At 35.8% G+C, this 20,991-nt stretch overlaps 4 protein-coding genes across 4 annotated transcripts; 2 read left to right on the top strand and 2 right to left on the bottom strand.

Annotated features, from left to right (window-relative positions):
* On the bottom strand, positions 1,264–1,956 carry LOC104751739 (VQ motif-containing protein 10-like). Its single transcript, XM_010473755.2, has one exon. It carries the CDS (start codon positions 1,807–1,809, stop codon positions 1,483–1,485), a length of 327 nt encoding a protein of 108 aa, XP_010472057.1. The 5' UTR covers positions 1,810–1,956; the 3' UTR covers positions 1,264–1,482.
* Positions 4,595–6,005, top strand: LOC104751738 (exopolygalacturonase-like). The gene is made up of 3 exons (XM_010473754.1): positions 4,595–4,753; positions 4,868–5,695; positions 5,775–6,005. The coding sequence occupies exons 1-3, from the start codon at positions 4,595–4,597 to the stop codon at positions 6,003–6,005; spliced, it is 1,218 nt and encodes a 405-aa protein (XP_010472056.1).
* On the top strand, positions 13,730–15,901 carry LOC104751736 (9-cis-epoxycarotenoid dioxygenase NCED9, chloroplastic). Its single transcript, XM_010473753.2, has one exon. It carries the CDS (start codon positions 13,869–13,871, stop codon positions 15,687–15,689), a length of 1,821 nt encoding a protein of 606 aa, XP_010472055.1. The 5' UTR covers positions 13,730–13,868; the 3' UTR covers positions 15,690–15,901.
* Positions 18,052–20,488, bottom strand: LOC104751735 (peroxisomal (S)-2-hydroxy-acid oxidase GLO1). The gene is made up of 11 exons (XM_010473752.2): positions 20,377–20,488; positions 20,074–20,263; positions 19,839–19,963; positions 19,650–19,696; positions 19,501–19,578; positions 19,239–19,430; positions 19,105–19,167; positions 18,955–19,024; positions 18,724–18,824; positions 18,526–18,630; positions 18,052–18,415 (listed from the first exon to the last, which is right to left on the bottom strand). Exons 2-11 carry the CDS (start codon positions 20,208–20,210, stop codon positions 18,224–18,226), a joined length of 1,110 nt encoding a protein of 369 aa, XP_010472054.1. The 5' UTR covers positions 20,211–20,263; positions 20,377–20,488; the 3' UTR covers positions 18,052–18,223.

Here is a 20,991-nt window from a genome sequence, read left to right as displayed (position 1 = left end):
ATATATATATATATATATATATATATATATATTTGACGAGAGGGAGAGAGAGAGAGATGAATGATGGATGATGATGAGGTGGAGAAGCAAAAGGGGAACAGGAAACGATGGAGTAAGAGACGAGCCAAAGAATCATCCATCCATCATCCCATCACTCTTGTGTCTTCCTCTCTTCGCGCGTGCTCTTCACTTTCTTCTGTAAACGTCGTCGTTGCGTTTCTTTACTACATTATTATTTTAGTTTGTTGACCATGAAAAAAAGCTTAGAATATACGAAATCTTGTGAAGGCGGTTTTGTCTTAAGCACCGAGTTGGGTTAGAATAATGTCTTTCTTTCTTTCTTTCTTTCTTTTTAATCCATTTCTTTCTTTAATTGCATCTTTGTTTGTCGCATTTGCACTAAATATTCGTAATTTTTACCATCAAAAATATATATTAACTAATGGAAGAAAAAAAGAAGAATCAGTTGTTATCTTTGGGGTTGTACGACGACTCATCATTATTTGTTCAAAGTTTGGTGATATTTCAAAACTAGATTAGCCGGCGTTAATGTTGTAGTAGTGTTTCAATGAACTTTAAAGGTGTTGTTCTTGTTTACGATTTTATTAGCTTACGATTTTAAAATAACAAAATACGTATATTTAATGTTGACGTATACTAATGTTTCTAATAATCGTTGAATCAACCCAACTAAATACCAGAAAAAAACCTGAAATTAACTGCCAAAAAGCTAAACTAATAATGAATGATAAATGAAACAAGACTTGTAGATGGGACGATTAAACTCGTGTGTTTGTATATATGTTTCGGGTTGATGAAAAAGAAATGGTTCACCCAACACAAAATTGGTTAAGGTTGGTTAGAGAAGGTCAACCATGAGTTTTGTTGCTATTTGCTTCAGCCATTTACGCACTTACACAACCCTCTTTTTTTATATATATATAAACACAAGAAGGTTAGTTAGTTCATATTATGCTTGATTTGGTTGTTGTGAACTATATATAACATGTTGGATTTAATTAATTGTGAATTTTATCCGGATAATATTATGGTACCCTTACCTATTTGGTTTTTTTTGGTTGGTAGACTGACATGTGTTTACACTTTACACTAATGCAATAGTTTGTTGTACTATAAAATTAAAATCCCAACATTTTGGAAATTTTTATTCTATAGGCTGACCAAACACATCAACAAAAGCAAATACTTGGGCTTTTATTGGGCCTTGAAACCAACATATGAAAACTATAAGACCGTGTAAAATTCAGAGAAATGGGCCATACTGTTTTTATGTAACTCACGTTATACTTGGCAAGGCAAATTATACTTGGATCTAATTTTAGTGTGACGATCAACTTAAAGATGATTAAATGATTTAATCAAATCAATGATTTAATCAAATCAATCACAAAACATAATCTTAGTGGATAAAAAAAGAAAGATTCGATTTCAAGAAGAAAAAGAATAATATAATTTTACGACTCAATTTTCTGACCATAGTTTATACAACTCCTCCATGGCAGGCATCTCCTTGAAAAATCTATCAAACTCCGTCGTCGACCCTACTTGTCCTCCTCCTCCTCCGCCGTAGAGCTGTCTAGTATCTTCACCGTTTTTACTACCGCCACCGTAACAACGGCTGTCGGAAGCGCAGGAGGGGGACTCAAAAGGACCGGCGGCGACGATGGCGTCCTTACCGGTGAGTTCTTGAACAACGGTTTTGAAGCTACGAGCATCTGTCTCAACGTACTGCGTGTTTATGAACACAACCTTCATCGGCTCCGATTTCACTTTCCCTCTTCCAGACATTACTATTAAAATTAATTGATTTAAAAAGACAAAAAACAAAGAGTTTTTAAAGATTTGTGGTGTTGATGAAGATGATGAAATGAGATCTTTAGTGACTAGAGTGAGTATATATTAGCAGCTTTAGCTCTTCCTGTGTCTTTGGGTGCTCAGATGTTTGTATATTTTTATATGGATAGTTGGCATACTTGGGGTATTTATAGAGATTAGAGAGAGAGAGAGAGAGAGATGAATCATATGATATAATATTCTTTGTGGGGGTGGGGCACTAGAGTGAGTCGTTTAAGTAAAAATTTCGTATTGGTTTGAAACGACTTATTATTATATCTCTCGTGTCATCGTCCTACTTGAAATATACATAGATGACGACCTAGTTTTTTGTTTCCAATGACGTCATATTACATCCCCGACGACCAACTTTTTTATCGTCGAATACATGTAATTGTGATCATATTTCGTTGAATTCCCTAATTGTTTTATATAGGTCGAACGATATTTGTGATTCTAGTTCTAGAAATTAAAACTTACCAATGAAGTTACGATTGAATGGGTGTTTTCGACTTATCTTTTTTATAGCTGTATAAAAAGAAGCACAATATTACGGACTAGACTAGCTAAAAACTACAAAGATAACGATTCTACATGACTATATAATCAATCATTCTACCATTAATGAGATCAATTACAAATCACATGGCTTTTCTTATGCGTAAATAGGAAGAGCTCATTCATTGATCGTTGAGACATGTTGACCGTTAATAAAAAAACACCAGCAGCCTAGACGGACCAAACATTTAATTTTTTATATCGCTATTATGTGTACTCTATCATCTTTCATGATCTTTTCTTGGGTCAAAGTATGCCTTCTTTGATGTAATCCCCATCACATCACTTGAATGAAACAGCCTACGAATTTTTTTTGTCGAGAAACTTAGAAAGTATTTGCACGTGTGGAGAATTTGCACGTCTGAAATACTGTTTTCATCATAACAAAATAAAGTCGATCGATCGTCTTCGGCTCATGCTTCTTCTAGAAAGTAATGATGTGTCTCAATGATTATATTATATTTTGGGTTAATAATCTTGTTTCCCGTTTTAGAACAGCATAAACTGTGCTATATGAAACATAATCGTATATTTTACTTACGAAATCGATATAAATTAAAATTGTGAAGTAAATGTTGATTATATGCATCTTCTATTTACAAATCCATCGTTAATAGACATGATTAGTTAATCAAGTATTTTTTGTATATATATATTACTATTTTTGTAAAAGAGTTTTATGTTGTCTTACCTCTTATATTTTGTAAAAGAGATTAGAAATGATACAAGAAGTCAAGGATAGTTACATACGATGTTTCATGGAAAGTTTCATAAGAAGGGACCATCATTCATTATTTATGGTTTTTTTTGACTCATCTTCTATTCATTATTCCTAAAACTCTTTTCACAAATTGCAAATAAGTTCCTAGTACGAAAAAAAAAGTTCCTAGTACGGTTGTACCACACACACAAAAATCCCATCATATTCAAATTAGTTATTTTCTTTCTTAATTTGTGTTTTTATTGACGGGATTAGTTTTTTTTTTCCTTTTTCAAAGGGTTGATATATGGGATTAGTTGAAGGTCATACATTTATAATCAGTCAGATATCATTACAAAATTTTAAAAGTATTTATGCGCCACGAATAAGTACTGTGTAAGTTTGTATATCATTAATTTTCATCGACACATATATATGGATGAGAACAGAGGCAAAGTCAAGTTTGGCTATAAAAGTTCAGAGTAAGCTTTTGACTAAAAAACTTGACTCAGAAATGTTTCCTTTTTGAATTGATCGACCTTTTTACATGAACGTATTTTATATATCAATTATACAGTTTCGGCAGATAACGTATTAAAATTCAGCTTTCCATATAGAATTGTAATTAAACCATCTTTCAAGTCTAGATTATATTGTTTTCTCATCCGTTTTTCGTTATAAAACGGTTTAATCTTAAAAGTTTTACATGCAAAACTTGTGGGTTTTTGCAGATAATACTCGCTGATTTGTGGTTATATTTACTTATTAACATGCCAAACGGTTTCAATTTCAAAGTATTTCAAAAACTTTCTTAAAAAATAAAGATATGTAATATATAATTTATTATTAAATTAATAATGTAAAATCATAAATATGGTCCACGAGGCTCACTATTGTGAGGCATGGAAGTCCAGCAGATCTTGCGGGATGGGCTTCTTCTGCCGTACAAGTATTTATCGTTTTGACGATTTTGATTCAAATATTTAATACGATTGGGATATTTTCCATGCTAACTATATGTTAATTAACCTGTTTTTGGTAAGTGATACCTAATAACCCGAGAACTAAATTATTGCAAAATATTTATAGTTAAACCGTACGGAATCAATTTATTGATAATATTGATCCCACAATTAATCGACAAGATTGGAACAATTTACCATATTTACTTATATTCTGTTCATATATAAGGAATTACAAAAATATAACCATCTATAATCAGAAATAAATCGATTTGTACTATTAAAGAAACACATTAATTTGGACGATTAATAGAGAAAAAGAATCATTTTTTTACCAAAAAACGGTACCAAGGATCAAGCCACACTGATATAGCGGTCTCTAGAGATCCACTAGTATATATTGAGACGCATACTATCATCAGTTCACCACTCTCAAGTCTTTACGAAAAGGCACTACAACTCTTTTTTTTATAGATTTCAATTCCAAAAACGTAAGGCAACTTCAGAATAGAAGAAAGAAATGATTTCCACTGTTTGTAGTTTTATAAGGTTAATTTTACTCATAGCTGCCGTCGCAAGTAGCATTGCAGCAGCCGCTTCTATCCCTCTCCCCGGAAGAAAGATCTTTGATGTTCGAAGCTATGGCGCTCGCGGTGACGGCAAAACCGACAATGCTATGGTAGTGAAATTTCTCGTTTTTTGTTTTGATCCAACTAATTCGACATTGATGTTTGTATTTCTTGATGAATTCTAACACGTGTTTGATTTTTTTTTTGGTGTCTTGGTATCGTAGGCGTTTACAAAGGCGTGGAAAGAAGCGTGCGAATGGAACGGATTCTCTAGAGTCTACGTACCATTTGGAACCTTCTACCTCGGTGGCGTAATCTTCACGGGACCATGTAAAAGTCGGATTAGTTTCATCATCAAAGGAACTTTGTTAGCACCTAAAGAAGCTAACGCCATAAAAGAAGAGACGTGGATTATTTTCAGGTACGTTGACTATCTCACAGTCTCAGGCGGCGGTATCCTTGATGGACAAGGAAGCTACTCTTGGCCACTGAACAATTGCCGCGAAACCCCTAATTGCCGGGCTCTACCTATGAACATGGGGTTCCAATTCGTGAGATTCTCAAGAATCAGCCACATCAGATCGATCAATAGCAAAATGGGTCACCTCAACTTCTTCGGAGTGCAAAACTTTGACATCTCACGCATGAGCATTAGGGCCCCCGGAGATAGCCCTAACACCGACGGAATCAAGATAGGTTTATCAAGCAACATGAAGATCGACGATGTTGACATCGGAACTGGCGACGACTGCATCGCGATCTTGTCGGGAACCACTAATTTGGATATCTCCAATGTCAACTGTGGACCGGGACATGGAATCAGCGTTGGAAGTCTTGGAAGGTATAAAGGTGAGAAGAGCGTTCAGGGAATAACTGTTAGGGATTCCATCTTTAACGGTTCGACTAATGGAGTACGGATCAAGACATGGGGTTCGACGAGTACACCGAACTTAGTTTCTAATTTCCTTTACAAGAATCTCCAGATGATTAATGTCGGAAACCCAATCAACATAGATCAACAATACTGTCCAAACTCAAACTGCAACTATGAGGTAACTTTAATCACAACAAAACTAATTTTTAGTTTTCTTGACATGACCTAATTTTTTAATTTTATTATTATTATTGTAGTCTGCTTCACAGATTCAGATACAAGACGTGAGGTACAATAACATTTGGGGGACGTCTACGGACAAAGTGGCCGTAAAGTTACAATGTAGCAAGAATGTTCCTTGCAAAGGGGTTGAGCTCACCGATGTTAGCTTAGTACACAGTGGACCCGACGGTCCAGCCACCGCTTTCTGTGAGAATGTTGGCGGTAGGACACTTGGCAAGATAGCTCCTCCGTCTTGCATTCGTTGATCCGCATTTTGGCTTCATCCTAATTAGTTCGCTGTAGCTTTTTTATATATAAAAAAAAATTAATGGTTTTTGTAACTCTTGGCGCCACTCTGATCATATTCACTCGTTTAGTTTAAGTTAGTCAATTTGGGCCAATTCTAAAGGGTAGTGAATTGAAAGGTTTGGGAAAAGGAATAAGTATTCTAATGAATCCCTTTGTTTACGTCATAATTTTATAGTTTGCAATTGTAATCTTTTTTTTTTTTAATAAAAAGGTTCTCTTTTGTTAAAGTAAAAGGTTTTTTTTTTTTTTTTTCTGTCCTCTGAAAAATTCCAAAACAAAGCGAGAGTTATACATAAAGAGAAGAAAATAAAGATAAACTCAAACGATTATGCTGTCTCATTTCTCACTTGATGCTGAAGCCAAGAAGGCCCTCCAAGTGATAGATAAGACTGTAATCTGTCATCCCTTGAAACACTTTTTGCTATTGCCTCTGCGACTGAATTTACAGTACTTGCGACTGATGTGGCCTTCCAAGTCACAAATTTAGAGAGGTTCTCATGAATGTTGCTTAACAAGATACTGAACCGTGGCCAGGCTGATGGATTCTTGATCGCTTCAATGACCATAACGCTGTCCATAGCAAATTCTACTTTAGTAATCTGAAGAATACTCAAAGCTTCTATCGCCCAAGATAAGCAGTGAAGATCCGCTAAGAATTGTGAAGCATGTCCTGGACGTGCATCTCTCGCATGATATAGAACCTGTCCAGCCTCGTCCCGTACAATCCACGCACCGCCTGACAAGTGAGATTGACCATGCCACGAGGAACCTACATTGCATTTAACAAATCCCGGTAAAAGTTTACTTCATTTTCGCTCCAGAATCCCTTGTGAACGAGAGTGACGCAAAGTATCCTCAACGGGTACAACTTGGAGTGCTTGCCATTGATTCCAATCCTCATATGCCTTGGAAACTAAAGCACGAACATCACCACTCTTCCCCTCAAACACAACTGTGTTACGGTGTTTCCATATCCCCCATAGTATCCAAGGGATCGGAGCTCGGATCATATGTGGGATCGTGTCATCCTGTAGCACCATTAACAGATGTTCCCAATTTTTACCCAAATTCACAGTAGAAAAACCCCCAACTGGACTCGGGACGCTAGCTAAGGCAAAAGCATGTCTCGCTATTGGACACACAAACAAAATATGGCAAATGGTTTCTGCATCGAAGCCACACCGCAAACAAGATACATCCCTACTACAGCCACGCGATGCCAAACGCTCCGAAACCGCCAATGCTCCAGACAACATGCGCCGAAGAAACGTTTTAATCTTAGGAACCGTTTTCACATTCCAGACCGTTGCCTTTAGCTCATTGTGTTTGCGACTATTATCATCACTTGGAGTATACAAAGTGGATAAAGATTGCACCAGCCAGTATCCACTCTTTACAGAATACGACCCAGACTTAGTGTACGGCCAAATGAAACGGTCGCCATGTCCATCCTTTAATTTCATTGCTAGAATCCGTTTTGCATCTTCTGGTGGGAATAAAGACTGAACTTTTCCAACATCCCATGTAGCTTGTCCTGGTTCACGCAATGCAGCCACTTTCAGGTTTACCTCAAAGAAAATCTGGGACCGATATGGAGCACGGGGGTGTGTATCAAAAACCCATTTGTCCCGCCACACCAACGTGTTATGACCATCACCCACAGACGTCATCAGTCCTGCTTTCAATAATTCTCGACCATAAAGCAGACTCCTCCACGCATATGATGGTCTAGAACCATTACCATAATCTAAAATATTTGTCTTCCGGAAATATCTACTCTTGTAGAATCTTGCAATCAATGATCCCGGATTACTCAACATCCTCCATGCTTGTTTCGCTAACAGTGCTTGGTTGAAATCTCCCAAATCCTTAAATGCTAAGCCACCTTCTGATTTAGATTTACATAACTTTTTCCAGGCCACCCAGGCAATCTTCCTCTTCCCTTGACAATTACTCCACCAGAATTCACACATAGCACTAGTCAGTTTCCTACATAGATTTTTGCTTAGACAGTAGCAAGACATGGCGTACACCGGAAGCGCCATCGCCACAGCCTTCAAAAGCACCTCTTTACCAGCCAGGGAGAGAGACTTGGCAAACCATCCTTGAAGCCGGTTTTGAAGTTTGTCGCCAATAAAACTTAGAAGAGCTTGCTTGGAACCACTAAAGCATTCCGGCAATCCCAAATACGTCCCGTACCACCTTCTACATGAATATTGAGTGTCTGTTTTACCATGTCTTTGATTGCCTCATCTGTTTTCTTCCCAAAAGTCACCGCTGACTTTGAAAAGTTAATCACTTGGCCTGATGACTTTCCATACAGTTGAAGGCAGTGTATAAGCTCCTCACATTCCTCTCTATTTGACCTGCATATGAACAAGCTATCATCAGCGAAAAGCAGGTTTTGTATCGATGGACAGGACTCGTTAAAACTGAAGCCCGTAATTCGACCTTGCTGTTGACTTCTCCTTAATGCAAACACTAAGGCTTCTGCACAGAGAATGAAAAGAAAGGGAGACATTAGATCTCCCTGTCTAATCCCACGCCCTGGTTTGATAAACCCAAAATCACATCCATTGATCAAAACCGAGAAGGTGACTGATCTCACACATGTCATAATCCATTGAATCCACTGAGGGTGAAATCCCATTTTACAGAACAGCTGCTCTAAGAAGTCCCATTCCACCCGGTCGTATGCTTTCGACATGTCTGTCTTCACCGCAATGAAATCCTTGTCAAACTTCGCATTCGTTTGAAGCGCATGCACAATCTCATGAGCTATTAGGATATTGTCCGATATCAACCTCCCAACTACAAAGGTACTTTGAGTTTCAGACACTAAAGACGGTAGAAACCGTTTCAAACGAATACACAACACCTTCGAAACAATCTTGTAAAGTACAGAACACAAGCTTATAGGCCTCATATCTGACATTTGCGTGGCATTTATCTTTTTTGGGATCAAACAGAGTTGAGTGTGGTTCCAATCTTGTGGCATAACACTTGAAGAGAAAAAACCTTGCACCTCCGTAATAATGTCAGCGCCAACCACCGACCAGTAACTGGTTGTGTAAAAAAAAAAAAAAAAACCTTGCACCTCCGTAAAAAAAAAAAATATCAAAGTAAAAGGTTTATTTTGTTCTTCTTTCAACCAAACCAAACTACTGTAATAAGTGAATTACACGTGTTGGATAGAATCTGTGCCACTAGACGTTATATCTACTAGGACTGGCTGGTTTTGATATTTTATTGGGTTATATCATTAAGCTCATTGCGGCCCATTATTAATATTATCAATCTACCGTCAAAGTAAAAGAAAAAAAAAGTTTTTATTTGATTGGAGATTTTGCTTTAATTAGTTAGACTCATTTTAGTAAAACAGTGTTTTGGGAACTTAGGGTAATCATTGACTTGGTTTAACAGTTGAATCTGATCTGTATATATGTTGTTATTTTGTATTGCTATTTGCTAGTGTGTGCGTGCGAATATCTTTGCTCTGTCTTTGAGCCCTTAAATCTTCTAATTACATAGAAACAAATTTAGCCTACAATGGGTTGGTCCAAGTTATACAAGGAACTTTACTATAACATCAACTTATTGAGAAACTTAAATAATAAATTACAAAAAAACACTATGATAGGAACTAACTAAATATTGAATATAGTCATTGGTTTGGTCATTATATATTCTATAAATTAGACTTATTTTCTTATTATTAAAAATTACAATACACATACACTCACCTATCTCACGTACGACAATCAAAAGATTTAGAAAAAATAAATTAAATACTTTTTCAAACAAAAGAAAAACAAAGAAACTAAATAAGTAAATATCGGATGTGCCTGAGTGTCTATTACACTAATACCTTTTTACGTTCGCTAGCACTGCAGCATGGTTTGGTGACGTTCGGATCAATTCGGGTCTAATCCAATCATGAAGTGGTTTGAAGATATTTATCTGATTTTTTTCAAGATTACTAAACTTTCGTAACAGCAACTTCATTATTTTTGAATTAAAAATATTCGGGAATTCTAGATTGTGAAAAAATGAAAAACTAATTTTCTCTACATAAATAACAAAAAGCTTTTGGTTGAAACTGTATTTCAGCGAGACAAAACAAGTCCCATTTTTTAAAAATCGACACATAATTTTTCGAACTTACAAAACTGAACTTGTTTTTGGACGACTATTTTTTGTTTGAAGTGTATTCTATATATAATTCCCCGTATATAAATGTATATGTATAAACTATAGTGCCATAAGGAGATATTTATGTGAGTCTATCAGTCCATGTGAGTAGTTTCAACCACAAAATGATGGACATGATGATCACCTTATGGATGAACGGGCCATCACTCATGACGAAGTTTTCACGTTTTAATTTACACTGCCTGACGAATATATATCTCCATGCACCAATTATTGCTTGTCTTATCAAATCTTAATTCCATGCTATGACTATAATCGTAATTACAAAACTAAACTTGTTTTTGGGCGACTATCATTTAGTCACTGGACAAAGACCCTTGGACCAACTTGTTACTTCAGTTACTTAATCATTGGCTTCTATCATTTCAGTTTTGTTTTTGTCCCAATCATCAACTGATTAATTTATGAATGAAGAGGAGTGCAGATGGAACCGTTTACGTAAACCATATGCTTTATATCCAATAAATGTGCTAGATAGTGTTGTTCATTAATCAGAAGATCTGATACGCAGCCGACCTTTGATTTAATTAAGTTGCTAATTATGACATTATTTGGTTTCTTGTATAATACTATTAATTATCGAACAAGACAAACTATTGTTAACTAAACTAATTTGGGTTATGATGTGAATTTAATTATTTAATCAAAATTATCGCAAGAACGCATGTTTCAGATCATTTTATAATTAAAATAAGAGCAATTTGCAACCAAAGATCCGTTAGGTCATAATGGCTTTGGCAGTTTTTTCAGGTGAAGTCGGTTGGTCAAAACTCTCGAATCCTTATAAGACCATAGCCCTATAATACATAGACCTATAATACACATTTTTAGTGTATTATAATAAAATATTACTATATATTTCTATTTTTTATTTTGAATTCAGAAAAATTGTGTATATATATTATTTATTATATACATGCTGTTTTTTTTTTCTGTGTGGAATCTCAATTTTCCACAAAAAATTACCAAAATTTTGTAAACATATATATATATATATATATATATATTATATATGACAATCGAATTTCAGATAAATTTAGTTACTACATTATTTAGCCGCGAAGAACTATATAATTGTGGGCATTATATTAAGTGTTTCATAAAAAAGGTTTAGTAGGTTCAATTAAATAAACAAATAACAAGCAACGACCATGTTACTCATAATAATGGTCTTGCGAGCCAATCATAAAGTTTTTTTTTGATAACCAAGCCAATCATAAAGTTTGTTAGTTACTAGTTGGATTTATTAATGTTAGACTGTTGGACCGACCGTATCCTACCTTTCAATGGATCTCAGTAAACCCAAAGCAACTATTCATCTATAAACCATTATTTATTTTGTTTTGTCATTTATATATGTGCACTTTTTTCTCATTGGACAATAATAGGTATATATGAATCTTGGGGAAATGGCAGGGTGACTTGGTTTAAGCATGTGCTTCCATGTGGTCACATGAATTGAACCATAATGCATATATATGTACATAACATATTGTAACTCGATAAGATTAATGCGCGTATATACACATACTATATAGTTCAAACTTCAAACCATCCTGATTAGGGAAAACACATATGGTTACTTTTTTCAAAGTACAGCCATAAAGAAGAATAGAGTTTGGTGCTCGAGGTAGTCAAATTACAATTAGTCTAATCACTATCTTTAAACAGAAGATAGTTTCAATTCAAACCTGAGATCCAGTTTAGAATTTGAATGTGGTAAATATTAAAGATCCATGTGTTATTTGTTAGCGAGAAGGTCTTCTCATATATTAGTCTTATCTTTTCATTCATATCCAAAATTTTGTACCAACGATGTTACGAGCAATTACAATATAACTTAAATGATATGTTCTGTTAACTAAGAATGGATTAAAAATGGTTGGTTGATTAATGGTGTAATTAGTGGACTGTGATGCATCTACGATTGCTTCATTTCAAATTTTCAAGTGGATGTTTACTCAACAGATAATGATCCCAACCAACCAACTTAATCTAATCACTCAACCTATTTTTATATAATCGAATCTCTTGTTAGAATATTTCATGTATATATAAGACTTTGTTCTGCATTACCCAATAGTATACACAACAATTAATTTTTTAAAATCCCATTTTTCACTTTAAGACCTGCATTGGTTTTCTTTCTTATCTCGAATATTACAAAATTCATTATAAAATAATTATATAATTACTGGATTCTTAAAACAATACAAAATTTCATTAGAAAATTTAGCGATAACACCATCCACGATGGATTCGGAACTGGAGTGCAGATGAGTTATGGCTACAAAATATGATCAGTCGAAGGAAGAACAACCGAACAAAGCTTTAGCAGTAAACAGAGCGATTCATTAGAAAAGGAATTTATTAAAACATGAAAAACATATTCTCGCTCATTGTGTGTTTAACAAATCATGTAGTATCATAATATCAATTTCTGTAGTCTCACTTAAGCGTGCGAGGAACATTATACATTTTTGAAAAACGATTATAACTTGAATCGTGTTTGGGCACATTATTCAAAACAAGTAACTTGGATCGTGTTTGAGCACATTATTTTACGTAATTCGGTGCTTGTTGTTCTATATTCTTCGGTGAGAACGCAAACATTTCGAAAATTGTTTATGTATGTCACGACAACTGGGAAGACGCCACGTGGTAATGCAACGTAAATCGATTTGATTTGGAGGCGACAACCAATCATCGCCACACTTCCATCAGCAGTGGAACGCTACTATATATAGTTTCCTATTTGTATATTAATCTCCGATGATATTCATATGTATGCATTGTATTGTTGATAAATTAAAAGAATCGATTATCTATATATATATATAATATATTGTTCGCGTGGTTGTTCTCTAACCGGATTAAAGTTTCACCATTGCCGGTCAAAGCAGACAAAAAACACAGGAGACTTTTAGTAATCACACATATTTTGAAAATTAAAATCATAAATAATCACCTGAAACAGTCAAAGTAAAAACTAACACTTCTTTAACCCCCCCAAAAAAAAAACAACTACACTAGTAGAATACGCAAGTTCTTATAACGAAAGATTTCACTTTGTCTTTATCAGCATCTCAGTTGTTATATTTGTTTGTCTTATGTTAAGTGACATAATTACTAACTACACACTTTTCTAAAGAATACAATTGATCTCGAATATTTTCTTACCCTCCAAGCGGTAGATACTCCTTCCATTTCAAGTTGGTTACAAGGCCATTAAAACTAAATATCTCTTAAACTAGTTTAACTTTTCTAAGCAAAATTATCAAACTTGTACAACTAAATTAACGAAAGCAAACTGGGGAAGATAAAGAAGAAAAAAAAAAAAGAAGCTGAAAAGTAAAAACAAATACAAGTCTAGTCTAATCAGATAATTACGACACATGTTAAAAAAAAAAATGACTCATAAAAGACCATGATACCCTTCCATCATCCTTGTATAAATAGAACCTCCTGTCCGAATACTCCCCATCTCTTACAACACAATTATGGGGCAAAGCTTATAATACTTGGTCTCTTGAAGCAGTAAACCAATAATATTACTCAACCCAAAACTAAATAAAACGCAGCGTTTTTAAAAGAAACATCCATCAACCATGGCTTCTACTTCTACAACCTTACTAATTCCTTCTACTTCGACTTATCAATTTCTTGATCCAACTTTCTCAGATTCTTCTTCTTCTTCTTCAAGACTATCGTTTTCTTCAACACTCGGCAACAAGAAACTAACCCGTTGCTCTGTTTCATCCTCATTCAACAAAACATCTCCCATCTCATCTTCTCTCCAATCTCCGACGACATTCAAACCACCGTCTTGGAAGAAACTATGCAGCGATGTGGTCGCCAACCTAATCCCCAAAACTACCAATCACAATCCAAAACTAAACCCTGTACAGAGAACCGCCGCCACGATCTTAGACGCGGTTGAGAACGCCATGGTTTCTCACGAACGCCGCCGTCATCCGCTCCCTAAAACGGCGGATCCCACCGTCCAAATATCCGGAAACTTCTTCCCGGTGCCGGAGAAACCAGTCGTGCATAACCTTCCAGTGACTGGAACATTACCAGAGTGCATTCAAGGAGTTTACGTCAGAAACGGAGCGAATCCGCTTCACAAACCAGTCTCCGGCCACCATTTGTTCGACGGTGACGGTATGATTCACTCCGTCCAGTTCGATAACGGTTCGGTTAGCTACGCTTGCCGGTTCACCGAAACAAACCGGTTGGTTCAAGAGCGAGAATCTGGTCGCCCTGTTTTCCCAAAAGCAATTGGAGAGCTTCACGGACACTTAGGTATCGCCAAGCTTATGCTCTTCAACACCCGTGGACTATTCGGATTAGTCGAGCCGACCCGAGGACTCGGTGTCGCTAATGCCGGTTTAGTCTATTTCAACGGTCATCTCTTAGCCATGTCCGAAGATGATTTACCGTACCATGTCAAAGTCACTCAAACCGGAGATTTAGAAACTTCGGGTCGGTACGATTTCGACGGTCAGCTACAATCAACAATGATAGCCCACCCGAAAATCGACCCGGAAACCCGAGAACTGTTCGCTTTAAGCTACGACGTCGTTTCGAAGCCTTACCTAAAATACTTCAGATTCACATCGGACGGTGAGAAATCACCGGACGTCGAGATTCCTCTTGATCAGCCGACGATGATCCACGATTTCGCGATCACTGAGAACTTCGTAGTGATCCCTGACCAGCAAGTGGTTTTCAGATTACCGGAGATGATCAGAGGTGGTTCTCCGGTGGTTTACGACGAGAACAAGAAATCAAGATTTGGTATCTTGAATAAATACGCCAAAGATGCTTCGTCGATCCATTGGATCGAAGTGCCTGATTGTTTCTGTTTCCATCTATGGAACGCTTGGGAAGAACTAGAAACAGACGAGGTTGTCGTGATCGGATCATGTATGACGCCACCTGATTCAATATTCAACGAACACGACGAAACACTTGAGAGTGTTTTGTCGGAGATAAGACTAAACCTGAAAACAGGGGAATCAACACGTCGACCGGTTATCACCGAACAAGTTAACCTCGAAGCCGGTATGGTAAACCGGAATTTATTAGGTAGAAAAACCCGGTTTGTTTACTTGGCTTTAACCGAACCGTGGCCTAAAGTGTCCGGTTTCGCGAAAGTGGATATATCCACCGGAGAGATTCAAAAGTATATTTATGGAGACGGGAAATACGGAGGAGAGCCTCTTTTTTTGCCGTCCGGTGACGGAGAAGAAGACGATGGTTACATCATGGTGTTTGTTCACGACGAGGAGAAGGTGAAGTCGGAACTTCAAATCATTAACGCCGTTAACTTGAAGCTTGAAGCGACCGTTACGCTTCCGTCGAGAGTGCCTTACGGTTTCCACGGAACGTTCATTAGTAAGGAAGATCTATTGAAGCAAGCTTAGAGCTAGTTTTAGGTTTTTGCATTTTTTAGGGTTTTATAAATGTTAATATAAGTGATAAGTGAGAGGGAGATCTTGTTGCCTGAGGGATTGTTGTGTATTAGTCCCCGGGAACGAGTCTATTGAATTTTTTAGTTATATGTTAACCCAATTAGAGGATTGACTACAAGATTAGAAAGAAAGACATAAAAATAGTAAATTAATATACTGGTATTTGGTAGATTTGTGTTCATAAATTTGTTACTTGAGCGTTATTATGATCTTGATGTATTGGCGTTATTAACAATATACATACTTTTGTACGAGATCTAATGATACAAACTTTTGTAGCGAAGTTTTTTTGTTTTGTTTTATTTATATATTCACAAAAGGACATTGTTTCGTATGACAAAATGTATCATATAGAAGCTAATGACCCTCAAAATAGCCTAATTAGTTGACAAGAAAACATTAGTTGCAGAAATAGTCAATTAGTTTCAGCAGTAAACAAAGTTATCTAGGTAGATTTATAGTTATATATTCTACTAAAATATAGTATAAATTTAAAGGAAGCTCTAAATTTAGAAGGATTCACAAATATCTCTGTGAGCGGTGTGTGGTAGAGAGAAGCTTCTAAGAAGGAATTTTACATAAGGAAAGTGGAAACCCCAAAAAATATCTCATGTGATCTCTGTTCCTATGAGTGAGAATGGGTCCTATCTTGTTATTTCTGTGCTCGTTCTTTGTCCTCTTGCAATTATCAGCCACTTCTATTTGACTATTTCGGTTCGTTTTTCTTCTGCTTGCAATAATTGGTATTACAAATCATGAAATATAAGAATATACTGTATAAATGTTTAAATGTTATTTATTTGTCTTCTTTAAATGTTTTTTTTTTAATTGTCGCTATCTATTTTTAAAGAAAATTAAACTTTAGAAGCTAGAACACTTTTAATTTAACTATAATTTTTCCTAGTTAAGAAACTGCATTTATGGATCTTATTTTATTTGCCTTTACTTTATTCATGGATTTACGTCGAGGTTGTTGCGCTTTCTAATTTTGGCGCACTGGATACATCTCATAATTTTGACTTTGTGTGATCTTTTATCCTACTTCTATTGGTTCTGAAGCACGTACACGTAAGCGTATGCATAAGCACTCGCGGTTCACAATAGCCAATCAATTGATTCTACTCTTCTAATGCGCAAATGCCTATCTATGTCAAAGAAAAAGAAAAAGAAAAAAAAAATCTATCTTTCGTATATTATGACTTGTTTGGGTTTTGCCGACAAAGAAAAAGACTGATCTCGGTTTAAAATTTTATTATGGATTTATAATTATAACGTGTAAACCGTGTCTTTGTAAAGTAGTTTTTTTTTACACAAAACTTTTTTTAATCATAATACAAATTTTTTGATTGTTAAACAAAATCGCATCAAGATATACAGATTCATACCAATTTCTATAGTATACAGTTTATCTTTAGTTAGTATATTTGCCAAAAATACGTTAGAGTTGCCTCGGAACTTGACGCCTCAAAAAATATTAGAATATAGAAAATCAAGCAATGAGTTTGTAGATAAAAGCTAACCTCACATGCCACGGTGCATATATAGAACGTAAATTCGTTCGATGTTTCTAGATCAAACTCCATTGACTATGGAGACTCTAGAAACATATTCTAACAAACTTCAAATAAAAATAACAATTGTTTCTATCTATCTAGTTTTCTTAATGTGTGGGTGCTTTTTTTGTCAACTATGATGTGTCTATATATATGATGATGTATTATGTTATGATTATAGCATGTTGCTACGTGTCATGAGATATGGAACACAACGCAAGCAAATCCAGGTTGAGTCTTGCGCTATATTCTTCTCTATAAAAACAATATAATGGATAGATCAAGTTATCAGCACTATTGTTTGAGTGACAAATTCCTAATTTAGCTATTATTGATTTATACATACTTACGCTTAGCTATATTATTTACAACTTTGACATGAATACGTACGTTCGAATTACATTTGCTTGTGACATTGATAATATATAGCTACAACAGTTGTTTTTTTGGTGCGAGTTTATACTTGTTTTTGAATTTAAAAGAAAATATGAGGCGTTATTATAAAAGGAAAAAAAAGAAAAAAATAGTTTGGCCATAGGAGTTCTGAAAGGTCAGGTATGGATTGCAAAAGAAAAATAAAAATCAAAAGGACTAATTGCAACTACTATTATAAAAATGATCAGATGGAATTGTTTATAATATGATAAATCTATTATAATTTAAATGCATATAAAAAAAACATTTTATCAAGTTATGATCTTATATATAAAAGTTATATACTGACAGAGATGATAAAAGTAAGGGTTACATTGTTGCAATGATTAGATTTTAAATTAATTTTATAATTAACTAAAGTAAAACAAACGATATACAGTATTTGATTAACAACAGGCATCAACAAAGATACGCAAATAGTACTAAGGATCGAATACGCGGAAGAGTATAAATGGCCATTGAAATTTTACATTACACGAAATCAAAGGAGCATACAGACTAGAGCTTTGGGACTAATCGTGCCTGAGGAGCATCCCAATCAGTGACAATGTGGTTGCGTGTGATCTCCTTTAAACTAGTGCATCCACTTAGTGCCATTGTGAGTTCGAATTCTTCTCTCATCATCTGTAGCACTTTCCTCACCCCGGCCTCTCCTTCCGCCGCTAAAGAGAACACCACCGGCCGTCCGATCTGTTTCTCAACAAAAGATTAAGAAATCGACGAGAATGAAGAAAATTGGGTTTCTTGTATTCCAAGAATAGTGAATGATACAAAAAAAACTTTTGGTTCTTAGCACTTACAAATATGCCGGAGGCTCCAAGCGCGAGGGCTTTGAAGACATCGGTTCCACGGCGAACCCCACCGTCTAAGAACACTGGAATCTTCCCCTCAGCTGCTTTAACAACCTGAGAACCAGAATAGCAGAATCATCAAGAGGTAAATTACAATAGTAAACTTCATAAATTTGGAAAAGAAGTTGATTTTTAGTTCTAGTTAACCTCTTCAAGGGCTATGATTGTGGCTGGTACGTAATCTAGCTGGCGAGCACCATGGTTAGACACGATGATACCAGCTGCTCCTGCTTGTACTGCCATCCTTGCTGCAGACAAAAGAAAAAGGTAACTTACATTTTTATGGGATTTTGTTTTGTTCCACAAAATGCAAAACACATGAAACTAGTGAAAAAGATGAATGAGGATTTTGTTTTGTTGAGTTTAGGGTTTTCTCACCATCCTCAGCTGTAAGCACACCTTTCACCAGAATAGGCAGCTTCGTGATTGTCTGAAGCCACTGCACATCCTGTATCATGTATCCCAAAGACGATCAATCACTTTATTGATCTGTAATTGTTTCCAAGTGATTGAGATGTATTGCTTTACCTTCCAGCTCAAGGTACGATCAATTTGTCCAGCCACGTAGGATGCTAGTCCTGAGTCATTTGCCTGCAGAATCCACCGAGCATGTTTAGGAAATACTCAACTCACATATAAATTATATAGATGTCGTTAGTTACCTCATCCATCTTGCCAAGGTCAAGACCTTCAAAATTCTTCAAAGTCAAGTAAGGTGGCAATGTAAACCTGTTCTTGATATCAGATTCTCTGCGACCAAGCCTCGGTGTATCGACAGTGAGAGCGATTGCTTTGAAACCGGCTCTCTCTGCCCTTCTCACAAGCTGAGCCACAACGTTCCTGTCCTTGTAGACCTATAAAAACAACTGAATCTTGAAGCTTCTTGATTCATAAGAGAGTAATACAGTGCGGGATGGAGCTTACGTAAAGCTGAAAAAAGCGGATTCCTGGTCCTGTCGAAGCAACCTCTTCAACGCTAGAAGTAGCCCATGAAGATAGTGTCTGCAACAAGAGCTTAATGTCACAACCTCACAGTAGTGGGTGTCCAAACAAGAAAGGTTAAGAGTTCAAACCATGATAGTTCCTGCTGCGGATGCAGCTCTAGCCGTAGCATACTCACCTGAAAAAAACGATAAACGTAAAGATGAGAAACTAGCATGCTCTGTTATTTACTCTGTTCTGTTTCTTGAATTCTTATTATTTACTCTGTTCTGTTTCTTGAATTCTTATTATTTACTATGTTCTGTTTCTTGAATTCTTACCTTCGGGATGAGCCATCTTCTGCATAGCAGTTGGAGCAACCATGATAGGCATAGATATCTTGAATCCCAAGACAGTAGTAGTCATATCAATCTTGCTTACATCAAGTAAAATCCGAGGCCGAAACCTTAAATTACAAGGGATAAAGAAACATGGTTTGGTTTTGATCAGAGAAGCTTTTCTTGATGAAACAGAACAATGGATTAGAGTAAAAAAAAACTATCATCAAAAGCTCACAAGATTCGAGAGAAAGCATTTCTGTTCTCTTGTAGAGTCCACTGATCTTCTGCACCAGAAGCGTAGTAATCGTAGACCATCTTTGGTAATTTCTCCTTAGCGATAGCTTCATACTCGTTAACGTTAGTGATCTCCATCTCCTCTAAAAGTTCTGATCTTCAACTCTCTTAGCTAATCTCCTTTAAAGTATCTGCGAAGATCACAGGGAATAGAGCAAAAGACAATATCAATATTTATATACATCTGAGCAGTTTTGCAGGCATACATGTGTAAGTAAGGAAAAGGATCTGTGAGAAAGCTGACCATGTTGAGGAATAGAAGAAACTTTGGACTTTGGACTTTGGATTAAGCTGCGTTTGTAAACAGAAACTATTTCATATAATGTGAATTTTTCTGCATGAGGACAAAAAATGCTCATTTCTGTGTACTTATTAGATTTTTGAAGAGGATGAGAAATTGGAGGTGAGGATTTGGAAAGGAAACAGAACCACTCGAATTAAGAGAGTTCTTATCCAAAACCAAAACAAACCTTTTCTCTGTTTGTGTGTGTGTAGTTTATTTCCTTTTTCAATATCATTTTGATTCATTTCTCATCCACAGAAGAAAAGTTGAGACCATTTGTAATTTTTTTTCCTTCTTGAATTATGTGATTTTATGATTGACTTTCCATTAATAGTGATATAGGAAAATAGTTATTTTTGAAAATCTTATGATCGTACGAGCATATTAATAAAATATGTGTATTTGAGAGAACACGGTTTTATTTTAGTGCAACTAGACCTGGGCATTCGGTTAATCATTCGGTTTCGGTTTGGTTGTAGTCGGTTTCGGTTATTTTAGATATAGTAATATAGTAACCATTTGGATATTTTAGAAATTTTGGTTCGGTTCGGTTTCTTTCGGTTCAGTTAGTTAAAT

The sequence above is a fragment of the Camelina sativa genome, chromosome 16, assembly GCF_000633955.1.
Source record: "Camelina sativa cultivar DH55 chromosome 16, Cs, whole genome shotgun sequence".
In the NCBI taxonomy this organism is placed as follows: Eukaryota; Viridiplantae; Streptophyta; class Magnoliopsida; order Brassicales; family Brassicaceae; genus Camelina; species Camelina sativa.
The sequence above is the reverse complement of the archived record's forward strand: the minus strand, read 5'-3'. Positions and strand labels throughout refer to the sequence as shown.

Bases quoted from the DNA above. Each gene is read 5' to 3' on its own strand.
- LOC104751739 (XM_010473755.2), bottom strand. From the start codon at position 1,809: ATGTCTGGAAGAGGGAAAGTGAAATCGGAGCCGATGAAGGTTGTGTTC.
- LOC104751738 (XM_010473754.1), top strand. From the start codon at position 4,595: ATGATTTCCACTGTTTGTAGTTTTATAAGGTTAATTTTACTCATAGCT. The intron at 4,754-4,867 runs GTAGTGAAATTT...TTGGTATCGTAG, and splicing joins GCAAAACCGACAATGCTATG to GCGTTTACAAAGGCGTGGAA. The intron at 5,696-5,774 runs GTAACTTTAATC...TTATTATTGTAG, and splicing joins ACTCAAACTGCAACTATGAG to TCTGCTTCACAGATTCAGAT.
- LOC104751736 (XM_010473753.2), top strand. From the start codon at position 13,869: ATGGCTTCTACTTCTACAACCTTACTAATTCCTTCTACTTCGACTTAT.
- LOC104751735 (XM_010473752.2), bottom strand. From the start codon at position 20,210: ATGGAGATCACTAACGTTAACGAGTATGAAGCTATCGCTAAGGAGAAA. The intron at 19,964-20,073 runs GTGAGCTTTTGA...TTGTAATTTAAG, and splicing joins AATGCTTTCTCTCGAATCTT to GTTTCGGCCTCGGATTTTAC. The intron at 19,579-19,649 runs GTTTGAACTCTT...CTCTTGTTGCAG, and splicing joins CCGCAGCAGGAACTATCATG to ACACTATCTTCATGGGCTAC.